The 12,255-nt window shown below is 38.7% G+C and overlaps 2 protein-coding genes across 3 annotated transcripts in view; one reads left to right on the plus strand and one right to left on the minus strand.

Annotated features, from left to right (window-relative positions):
* CCT7 (chaperonin containing TCP1 subunit 7) overlaps nucleotides 1-12,255 on the plus strand; it is a 66,658-nt gene that overhangs the window by 18,821 nt on the left and 35,582 nt on the right. The window lies entirely within an intron of this gene.
* LOC117994372 (UPF0669 protein C6orf120 homolog) lies at nucleotides 3,685-10,101 on the minus strand. Of its 2 annotated transcripts, none has more exons than XM_034982292.2 (4): nucleotides 9,787-10,101; nucleotides 8,379-8,470; nucleotides 7,254-7,376; nucleotides 3,685-6,777 (listed from the first exon to the last, which is right to left on the minus strand). In XM_034982292.2, exons 1-4 carry the CDS (start codon nucleotides 10,017-10,019, stop codon nucleotides 6,662-6,664), a joined length of 564 nt encoding a protein of 187 aa, XP_034838183.1. In that variant the 5' UTR covers nucleotides 10,020-10,101; the 3' UTR covers nucleotides 3,685-6,661. The 2 variants fall into 2 exon arrangements, with proteins under 2 accessions (XP_034838183.1, XP_069363702.1); XM_069507601.1 differs by having other exon boundaries at nucleotides 3,685-6,783; nucleotides 9,787-10,100.

The following is a 12,255-nucleotide window of genomic DNA, read 5'->3' on the forward strand; positions in this document are numbered from 1 at the left end:
TTTTACCAATAAATAGCGCCGTGTCCTTGTCCAGTCTATCGGCTAATTACCTGCCTCTTGGTATTTCTTATAGAAAATATCTTACCAATAAATAGCGCCGTGTCCTTGTACAGTCTATCAGCTAATTACCTGCCTCTTGGTATTTCTTCTAGAAAATATCTTACCAATAAATAGCGCCGTGTCCTTGTCCAGTCTATCGGCTAATTACCTGCCTCTCGGTATTTCTACTAGAAAATATCTTACCAATAAATAGCGCCGTGTCCTTGTCCAGTCTATCGGGTTTCAATAACACAAAGTTCACCAATTAATTACGGATTTATTAAAGTTACAATGTTACAACATAAAATACAATGAATACTGTGAACAAACTAAATAGCAAAGGACCAGATACTTCGGCGGGCAGGGAGCAACTGAACTGCTCACGCTAGTTCTACAATATATGCCCCGTGTGGCTAAATGCTAGCGTCAGCAGCCCCCTACACAGACTGCTCGAGCTGTCGACCGCTCTCGCGCAGTTACCTTCGCCCGAACTCCTCATTCTACTGCTGCCATCGAGCAACCCACCACCTCCCATGTCCCCACCAACCTCGCGGTTATATGTGCCGAAACGCGGGAGGGCGCCCGTTCGGTACTTGCTCGGTGGCTCTTTCCCGGGGCGCCTTTGTGTCACAGTTGAGTCACACCCCCGTGTGTAACACGGGGGTGTGACTCAACGGGAATAACCCTTCATAAGCACTTGTAAAAAGTTTACATGAATAAAAACATATTCTATTCTATCAATACTCATAATAAAACTGTAACAGGCAGGGCCGGTCCTAGGGCGGTGCGAGCGGTGCGACCGCACCGGGCGCCTTCAAGGGGGGGGCGCTAAAATGAACCAAAATTTACCAAAACGTGAAACAAAAGACGCTCGACCGAAGTCGCGCACACGCACGAACAAAATTGCGGGGGAGCGGGCCGCGGGGTGAACTTTCGGCCGTCACTTGTTTCACTAGGCAGGCATTTGTCTATTGAATTGTCAATTCAAACGCGCGCGAGTTTATTAATAATTTATTTTACACATTTCCGTGCGATTTTAGGAATTACATACATTTCCTAGGAATTGTATACAATGACGGATTACATACATTTCCGGTAACATATACATTGTGGTAAACTGCTAATAATAGTACGTAGGTACCGTCAAAATGCCTAATTTTGCCTCGCGTCCAAAGTTTGCCTAAAATAAAAAAAAGCTAATATCTTATTTAATTTATTAGTCTAGCAATAGAAACATTTGTCAGTTTTTAGAATGATTATCTGGCAACACCAAATTGGTGCTGTTAAGTTAGTAGTATGCATAATTTTCGCCAGTCGTGTGTCAAACACAGAGTACTTTTAACATAAGGAAACGAAAGTGTGGTGTCAAACGAAAGTGCGGCAAAACGGTTATTGTGAGTTGCTGAAAAACTTTTCAAATAACTCATTAAAATGTGTTTATTCCTAACTTGTTTTATTCTCATTCTATAAAACGTCAATAGATCTTTCATTTCTCATCATTAATGATGGAAAGTCGCGTATATTTACTATTATATTATATTGAAATATATAAAAGTATATATTGAAATAGGCAAAGTTTAGCAACTTTTCTGCACAATTGAACATAACATTGCCTAGGCTAGGGTTTACAACTTTGTCATTTGATTTTAACCAACTTCAAAAAAGGAGGAGGAATGTTCGTATGTACGAGTATGTTTCCTGATAACTGCGATTGAAGTAGTTTTACAGATTTTTTAGTATGGCAGAAATAGGTTCGAAATAGAACGCTGCACGTTGTACAATACAGATTTGTATGACTTGGTGGATTATAGTGAATTAAGCTCGAGGTTACGTTAGTAAAAAGTTAGGTACTAATCTTAAGTAATGTTACTATGTTTAAAGTTTATCGTAATAGTCACCTATCTACCAAATATTTTGTTTTTCTAAGACTGATGGTTTTCTAATAAATACGAGGTACTCGCAATAACTGATTAATTGTTAAACTACGCGAGTTTAATATATATAGTCACACCTACTTAAATAATAAATATAAATATTTTTAATATTTTACTTCATTCTTATATTACTAACGAGACAACCCTATGCATTTTTTGTCATTGTATGGAAGTTGTATAAAATTGTGTCCAAACATTGCCCCAACGATTTTACCTACTAAAACACTTCCTAAATTTAACATTGAAAATTGGGTTGTATTCTCTAGGGATTAGAGTTACATCTTGTCTGTGCCAGGATAAAATCAAATTATTAATATTGGAGCAAATGCATCAGGCAATGTTAGGAATATGAGCAATAACTTTGCCTATTTCCTAAAATACCTCAAAACTTTCATTTATATACGTAAATTGGCTAAAATTAATGAAAATTATGAAAATATTGGACTTTGTTTATGATAAAATGTTATATAACATGCAAATCATGCATATTTTAATATTTTTATGTTACGATAAAGTCCAAAAATATCAAAATCCGTGAAAAGTTAGGGCATTGGACGGTACTTAGATTATTATAATATAGTGATGCATTCGAAATAAAACCAGAGGTGAGTATTGTTTATAGAAGTTCCTTTCTAGTGTATTTCGTTCGCGTTCGAGCAAACTATCGTTGATGCCCGATTCCGGCTTGAATGCGCCATTTTTACGATAGAAAATGCTATTGCCGAAAGGTTAAATTATTCCGACCTGATAAAAAAATTTGCAAGTGCTAAAGCTAGAAAAGTAGCTATATAGACTTATTTTTATATTTTTGCTTAATAATCATTAGATTTGATTGATGTAATGTTTGAACAGAATAAATAAAAGTTGACAATCATTAAAATTATTTTTCTCAAACATGCTTGTTTTTTCTGGTGGAAGATAAAGCAACAGCTTAAACATTTTTTTTATTTAGAGGGGCGCCATTTTTAGTCCTCGCACCAGGTTAAAATGTTAATAGGACCGGCTCTGGACTAACAGGTCAAATTCTGTAGGTACATTGAAGATATTTTGAAATTTTTTTTTCGAGGGCACTCTATAATCGATACTGAACCCAAAACTGTAATTTTTTTCATTTTTGTCTGTCTGTCTGTCTGTATCACGCTGAAACTACTGAATGGATTCCAATGAAACTTGGTACGATTTGAGGTCATACTATGAGGAAGAATATAGGATACTTTTTATCCCGAAATTCAGCATGGTTCCCATAGGAGAGGGGATGAAAGTTAAAATGTATACTGAGTTGTAATTCATTAACGCGTAGTTCGATTTCATTCGTTCTTTTTTTGTTAGAAAGGGGATATTTTAAAGATTGTTCCGTAAATATTTCAAGGTCATCGGTTTTTAACCGACTGTCAAAAAGGAGGTGGTTCTTTTTTCTACATCGATTTTTTCGAGGTTTCTGGATTTGCAAATATTTTTTTAAATCAACAAAAAAAGTTTACGTCGTGGTCACATAAAAAATTCTGGATTCAACTCCTTAATCCTGATGCTGCAGGGTTACTGCCCGCCTGAGTTATCAAGATTCAGGAAGTGTTCATAGTGAATTCATATTGTAGGTACCAAGCAACGACAACAATCCCGAAAAATCAAAGAGTTCCCGCGGGATTTTAAAAAACGTAAATTCACGCGAACGAAGTCGCAGGAATCAGCTATTCTGAAATAAAACTCAAAATTTGACTAGAATTTTTTTAATCCTTAAAAACCAATGTACAATAAGTAATAACAAAGATAAATATATACAAAACAAGTAAATTCATCGATTACTAAAATAGCTTAATCTACTTTGCTAATAAGTCCCGCAAATTGCTATTGCGCTGGAACCATGTCTCATTAACATCGAAATAACGTCGTTTTGACGTCAGGAAAAATAAAAATCAGCTCGTAACTTCAGTCTAGTGCTGACGTCACTAATATGGCGGCCACGCGCATTAGCAACTTGCGGGACTTATACTACTTACAATTTATACATGAAACAAAAAGTTAAAGAGAAGTTTCTTTAGCGCTTTCCACACAAAAAAGCTGTGATAGCCTAGTGGTTAGGACGTCCGCCTTCTAATCGGAAGTCGGGGGTTCGATCCCGGGCACACACTTCTAACTTTTCGGAGTTACGAGCGTTTTTAAGTAATTAAAATATCACTTGCTTTAACGGTGAAGGAAAACATCGTGAGGAAACCTGCATGCCTGAGAGTTCTCCATAATGTTCTCAAAGGTGTGTGAAGTCTGCCAATCCGCACATGGCCAGCGTGGTTGACTATGCCCAAAACCCTTCTCACTCTGAGAGGAGACCTGTGCTCTGTAGTGAGCCGGTAATGGGTTGATCATAATGATGATGACACAAAAGTAGGTACGTCCTCTTTGAATACTAACCATTCAATGGCACCGATTCCGTTGTCTTTCTAAATTTAGAGTATCTGCATCCTTTTCTTTTAACAATGCTAACAAGGGACAGAACATGAACTTTACATTTAAAGACTCTAAATTTTAGTGCACGCTACAAATTTAAACAGGTTTAAGTAGGCTCGCGACTGTGCGCTAAAATCACGGGTTTTACCATCTAAAAATTAAATTTTAAACTGTCAAACTGCGTTTGTCCTTTTCATATTACATTAGTAAGAAGAGGATGCGAATACTCTAAAATTAGGTTGTGCTCAGTATCAGTACCAATGAATGCTTAACTTGTCTCTCAACAGATAACAAGACAGCATATAAAGATGATAAACCGCACAAAACACCAACTAGAGAGTAATATGGTGTTGAAGTAATTGAAGCCAGGGTAAGCATTAGTTAGGTAGGAACCTATTTACTGGCAGGTCATAATGAAAAATATGCATTGGGGCCGATTCTCTTGTACACAATCTCTAAACTAAACTAAATTAACAGGTCTAAATCTAGTGCTATCCTTTTCTGCAAGCAACTTCATGAAAGGGATAGCAATAGATTTAGACGAGTCATTTTAGTTTAGTTTAGAGATTGTGTACAATGGAATTAGCCACATTGAGCTATTACAACTGGGGTAAGCAGTGCATTTATGCCTCTATGACCTGCACGCCACTGCATATGTATATTCTTTACTAGCTGACCAGCCCCGGCTTCGCGCGGGTGGAATTTAGAAAATCGGCGTGGGGGTAGAATTTTCAAAAATCCTGAAATAGGTACCTAGGTACGTATTTTTTTTCTTTTGTAACCGAAAACCCAAACATCAATTTTCATCGATGTAACTTTAAAAATGATAGACTTTCATACAAACTTCCATCCTCAAGAGCCAACAACAACTGTACAAAGTTTCAACTCGATTGAATGAAAACGCGCACGTATACAATACAGACAAACATTCATTTTTATATACATATAAGGCTATATTATTGCTACTATAAGTTACAGTTCTATAACTGAATTATAGAACCCTCGTTGCGCGAGCGTGACTCGCACTTGGCCGGTTTTTTCCTTTTGAGGTACGGAACCCTAAAAATAGGGCTACTTTAAGGCTGCCTGCGTCAAACGTACAGTACGCGGCCGAAAGTAATGTACATCGGCCTTTAGAATGACATATTTCGGCTTTGTAGAGCGTTGTCTCTGTCACTCATACCATTACTCACATATGTTGTTTTGTCGGTCTCAACGACAGAGACAGTGCTCTACGAATTTGCTATCTCCTTCTAAAAGTTGATGTACATTACTTTGTGCCGCATACCGTACTAAGATTTGTCGCCTGCCAGTGACGTGGAAGCCTCGACGTTTCGTTAGAATAATTTTAAATACATATCAAAAACTAGAGGATGCCCGCGACTTTGTCCGCGTGTATTTAGGTTTTTCAAAAATCCCGTGGGAACTCTTTGATTTTCCGGGATAAAAAGTAGCCTATGTCACTCTCCAGGTCTTTATCTATACCCATGCAAAAAATTACGTCAATCCGTTGCACCGTTGCGACGTGATTGAAGGACAAACCAACAAACAAACACACCAAATTTCATCAAAATCGGTTAAACTGTTGGACCGTGAAAGGCGAGCAGACAGACACACTTTCGCATTTATAATATTAGTATATGGATTGCGTAACCAGCAGGAATCGAACCTGCATCTTCAGGGTTCGCGCCCGATGCCTTGACCACTCGCTTACCGCCAGAGACGAAATTAGTGATATGTATGTTCACTCAGTACTGAAGCGACTTTTAATGCCATCTAGTAGCGACATTTTGCAGTTATCGAAACTAGATAACTGCAAATTTCCTTGAAGGGTAGGTAAAAAATATCTTTTTGTCCTATAATTTGTCTGGTGGGAGGCCTCGGCTGTGGATAGTTACCACCCTACCGTGCCGCCAAGCGATTTAGCGTTCCGGTACGATGCCGTGTAGAAACCAAAGGGGTGGGGGTTTAATAAAAACTGCCATACTCCTTCCAGGTTAGCCCGCTCCCACCTTAGACTGCATCGTCACTTACCATCAGGTGAGATTGCAGTCAATAAATAACTTGTATCTGAATTTTTTAAAAAATAATAGTTTTTTAGAAGTTTCTAACTGTCCCACAGCGCTCCCCACTGCGCCAGGGTGGTCGTCAAAGTCCCTAACAAGAGACCTATGTCCAGCAGTGGGCGTCTGTCGCTTGATGATGTGGTATAAGTCCAGTTACTAGCACGTAACCAACAAGAAGAACTATAAGACCACCATCTCGAACACCATCTCCAGGATGTTGAGGAGTCGAAGGAAGAACCTCGGCTTCTCGTCGTCCACCTTCTTCGGCACCGCCTTGTCCTTGCGTTGATTGTTATCTGAAACTAATTGGGTATTTTCCTACTTTTGAATTTGATAAATATTATTAGGTACTTTATTTATAAACTAGGATAAACTAATGACGTAAACTGAAAAAAATATTAAAATCCAACAAAGATTTACAAAGTTACAGGCATTATAATTTTGGAGTGGGAGGGTCTTCTATCCCTTTCTCGCAAAACGAAAATTTGTATGAAACCGCACGAAGCTACTATGGCATTAGTCAAAATGACGTCATAATTCTATATCGCTATCTCTGTCTAATCAGAAATATTTAAATGCTTATAACTTTTTTGTTATTTGATTAGTTTTTTCAGTTTACATCATTATTTTTATTCTAGTTTATAAGGGGGCATCCATAAATTACGTGAGAAGTTTAAGGGGGGGGAGGAGGTCGAGTCAAATTTCATCTAATCAAACATCTCACGTCCCTTCCTGTCAGCTCTGCTGTAGTCGGGTAACAAGTTCCACTCACCAGGTTTGTCCGGGTTGGCATACTGGAACTCTGCGGCTAGGGTCTGCATCTTGGCACCGTCGAGGAAGACCTGGATGCTGTACTCTGACACGGAGTGGGACCATGCACCGAATACACCTATACCTACAGAAATAAAGAAAAATAGTTTTTACTAGCTCATAGTTGTATCAATTAGTTGTTAAGGTTATAAGATTCCAAAAGTTAGTGATGTACCCTTATTAAATTTGAACCGGAGTCCTACGTAATCTTAATATATAAAAGAAAAAGGTGACTGACTGACTGACTGATCTATCTACGCCTAGCTCAAACTACTGGATGGATCGGGCTGAAACTTGGCATGCAGAGAGCTATTATGACGTAGGCATCCGCTAAGAAAGGATTTTTGAAAATTCAACCCCTAAAGGGGTGAAATAGGGGTTTGAAATTTGTGTAGTCCACGCGGACGAAGTAGCGGGGAAAAGCTAGTGCTGTATATACCTACTAGCTAATGCCCGCGACTTCGTCTGCGTGGAATTAGGTTTTTTAAAAATCCCGTGGCAACTCTTTGATTTTCCGGGATAAAAAGTAGCCTATGTCACTCTCCAGGTCTTTATCTATACCCATGCAAAAAATCACGTCAATCCGTTGCACCGTTGCGACGTGATTGAAGGACAAACCAACAAACAAACACACTTTCGCATTTATAATAAGGGTACTGATAATTGATGGTTGTAATAGTACTGGAATTATTTTGTTACTTGTTTTTAATGATTGTGAATAATAAAAAAAATAATAAAATAAAATTGATTTATTTCAGGTTAACATACCCATAATAACAACTTTAAAATTAATAATGTTACAATTATTTATCATTGGCATGTGTAATAAAATAAAATAAAATAAAATGCTCACGACTTCGTTCGTGTGGATTTAGGTTTTTAAAAAAAGTGTGTTTGTTTGTCCTTCAATCTCGTCGCAACGGATTGTCGTGATTTTTTGCACGGTTATAGATGAAAACCTGAAGAGTGACATAGGCTACTTTTTATCCCGGAAAAACAGAGTTTCCGCGGGATTTCTAAAAATCCAAATTCTACGCGTACATCAGCTAGTTATTAATAAAAGATTGAGTATACGTATGTCTATTACCTATAGGTCTGGGAAAGTCAGGTGGGATGTAGACCAGGTCGTTCCCACATGTGGCTGAACTGTAGTTGTTCCTGTCAATCTCATAACTTGGCCTGAAACATCAATTACAACTATTTTAATTGTTCTAAGTGATTTTGTAAAGTGGTGATGATAAAAAGAATATCCGGCTGAGTTTGTTGTGGGCTCTTCTCAGACCTCGGCGCGTTTGGAACCCTCGTAGCTTTAGTTTTAAGTTTGCGTATTAATTATCACCACTATATCATATTATCTTACAAATAAAAATTTGTGACAATCAGGAAGCGTAAAATTTTACCAATTCGGAATAAATAATTTGAGTTTGAGTTTTGAGTTTAATACTGTTACTAACTGTCTTTTTAGGGTTTCGTACCTCAAAGGGAAATACGGAACCCTTATAGGATCACTTTGTTGTCTGTCTGTCTGTTTGTCAAGACCCATCAAGGCAATCAAAATTTAAAGGGATGGTACCGAACCCTTCTACGTGAACTCTACCAATCTGCACATGGCCACTGGCCAGCATGGTAGACTATGACCAAAACCCTTCTCACTCTGAGAAGAGACCCATGCTCTGTAGTGAGCCGGCGATGGGTTGATCATGATGATGATGACTCTAAATTTCACTATACCTATCGCCAGCTCATTACAGAGCACGGGTCTCTGCTACAAGAAAGCTACCGTGATCACTACCTACTCTACTTCACATAATCATCATCATCATCATGATCAACCCATCACCGGCTCACTACAGAGCGCGGGTTTCCTCTCAGAGAGAGGAGTTTTGGCCATAGTCTACCACGCTGGCCATGTGCGGATTGGTAGACCTTCACATAATAATTCGTCCATTTTATTAAACAGAGCAATTTAGACACCCTCGCACCGGAAGACGCAGTGTTGGAAGACCCCCCACTAGGTGGATGGACGACATCAGATGAGTCGCAGGGAGCCGCTGGATGGCGGCGGCGCAAGACCGTGGCGTGTGGAAGTCTCTACAAGAGACCTATGTCCAGCAGTGGACGTCTATCGGTTGATGCTTATCGATTAAGCCTCAATAGCTCAACGGGTATAGGAGTGGACTGAAAACCGAAAGGTCGACGGTTCAAATCCCGCCCGTTGCACTATTGTCGTACCTACTCCTAGCACAAGCCTGACGCTTAGTTGGAGAGGAAAGGGGAATATTAGTCATTTAATATGGCTAATATTCTTTTTATAAAATAAAAATAAAAAATGATGATGAGTAATTTAGCCGCCTGCTGTCGCGCCGTTGTAGTACAAAGCACTGCGCCTCACCTCCATAGTGCGGTTCTAGCATAAGGGTTCCTTTTTATCTCTGCAGATACGGTACCCTAAAATCTGGTTTTAGGTCGAAAAAATCACTTACTCGGCTACTTACCGCACAGAATCCGACACATAAAGGTCCGCATCACCGGTCAAAGAGGTCAATTCAATTAATAAGGGCCCCGTATGCCCTAATTGCCAGTAAGAAAAGTTCCCTGCACCTACAGCCCCGACTACGGTGTCTAATAGCAATTTGTCGGGCTCAACTTGCACGTAATTGGAGAGTAACGATGACAATGTCGATATACTTATTATTCCTAATAACAGTAATATGAATTCACGTCTCATTTTTCATTAAAATTGTATTTTTTCGCGAGAAACAAAAATATCCCTCACATAGCTCAAGTTTTGAGTTTTGACAGTGACTGGTGACAACGTGACAACTGACAAAATGAGCAGAGTTGCCAGATGATATGCAAGAAATCCTACTAACGAGCCCATGAAAAAGTAAGAAACTCAGCTGTAATATGTGACGTTGCTGGATTATGTATAAAAATCTAATAATAATCAAAAAACAGGTAATTACTTTAATTTTGAACTGTTTTAAAGTTGGATTTGCTGTAATGGCTTACAAATTTTTTTTTGTTTAAAAAAAAAACAAAGAAAAAAGACAAATAAGTTCAAATGCAAAGAGAATTTCTCTTTGGAAAAGGTACAAGAATATGAAGTGGAAATGACCCAAAAAGTACGAATTCCATACCCTTCAAGGCAAGGCTGAACTCAAGAGTCAAGTGATTTTTCACTTTGACAGTTTAACTTATGTTCAGAAACTGAAGTTCAAAAAGATTTACAGTATAGATGGGTAACATTGATTTAATATCAGCATAATATAAGTCCCGCAAATTGCTATTACACTGGAACCGTGTCTCATTAACATCGAAATGAGGTCATTTTGACGTATATTTAATAAAATGGTAAAAATATACCACCGTTATAAAAGCGTTTGGCATACCTACTAAAAGTAATGGAATTTTTATGATGTTATTATATAATATAATATAATTTTTACATGTTATTATGTAAAAATTCTTTTATTCATAGTTTACACTTCAACCCTTGAAGTAAAAACTTGGATATGTACTCAGACATGCATCCCGGGTCGTTGGCGAGCACATCGTGATTCCCCGAAACGATTCTAAACCTATAATTTTTATTCGGCCAAGCATTTTCGTCCATTACGAATGGTACATGTCGGTAACCACCCTTGTGGATGGATTCGGTGGCTAAAATACATAATATTGGTACGTCTGTCCGCGTGTACATATCCTTTAAATTCTCAGGTGTGAATGGCAATATGAACAGGCTTTTCATTCGTTGGTCGTATGTTAGTCTAGAAAAGAAAATGTTTGTTAGACTTAGAATAATTTTATCGCAGAACTTAAGAAATACTTCATACAGTCGATTGCAATTTTCATAAATAAATAAAATAAAAAATATTTTTATTCAATTAAACTTTTACAAGTATTTTTCAATCGTCAGCTGCATCTACCACTGGTTCGGAATGCGTTTCCTAACCGAGAAGAACCAGCAAGAAACTCGGCGGTTGCACATCCCGCACGCCTCATACCCCATTGCCAGAATGTCACGTACATAGATGAATTATTGGTCTCGCTCCGCTCTACGTCACGTACTATACTTTTGATTAATTAATCAAAGGATCCTATAAATATGCTATATACTTACCGATAAATTCCATCGCCAACCGGCTCCAAAAACCGTTCCAAGTGGTATTCGACTGCCTCGTCAGTTAGATCCTGCGCTTTTTTCAACATTTCCTTTGCCTAAAACAAAAAAAAGCATTATACAAATATTATACCATAATGGCCTGTATTTATAAAAGTTCACAATATATTGCAAATAACTATCTGACTGGCGATAGAGGCCATCGAGGTCAACGGACGTTGCGTAGACAGGTCATTCGGGATTAATGCCGCGTCGTAGGCGGGGTATTGACCCCGAGTTTCACACGCTGCAACACGCGGATTTCAACAAATACTAAATCACTATAGCTCAAATATATAACTGAAATACTAAATCAATAAAACTCAAATAAGTCAAATGATTATTGGTACCTATTGGATTGTGTTTAGGTAGGGTTAGGGTTTTTGCTATCGTTCTGATTACACCCTGTATTGTAGATACCTGTTCATAAGTGTATTTAGGCGCACTTTCCTTGCCTCTAGTGTGTTTCCTGTACCCCTCGTCAGTGTAATGGTCGCCGTAGGCCTCCTTGTACCACGCGGCGAAGTCCAATGGCGCCACCGTCAGGTAAGGGGGCGTCGGGTCCAACTCCACCAAGCAAGTCAGGCGACCGGGGTACGCTAGGTTGAAATGCTTACCTACAATCAACAAAACAGGTCAACCACCACCGCGGTTCTGTACCACCTGTACATTATTTAGAGCCTCAATTAGCTCTTAACCGGTATATGAGTGGACTGAAAACCGAAAGGTCGACGGTTCAAACCCCGCCCGTTGCACTATTGTCGTACCTACTCCTAGCACAAACCTGACGCTTAGTTGGAGA

The sequence above is a fragment of the Maniola hyperantus genome, chromosome 26, assembly GCF_902806685.2.
Source record: "Maniola hyperantus chromosome 26, iAphHyp1.2, whole genome shotgun sequence".
NCBI classification, from domain to species: Eukaryota; Metazoa; Arthropoda; class Insecta; order Lepidoptera; family Nymphalidae; genus Maniola; species Maniola hyperantus.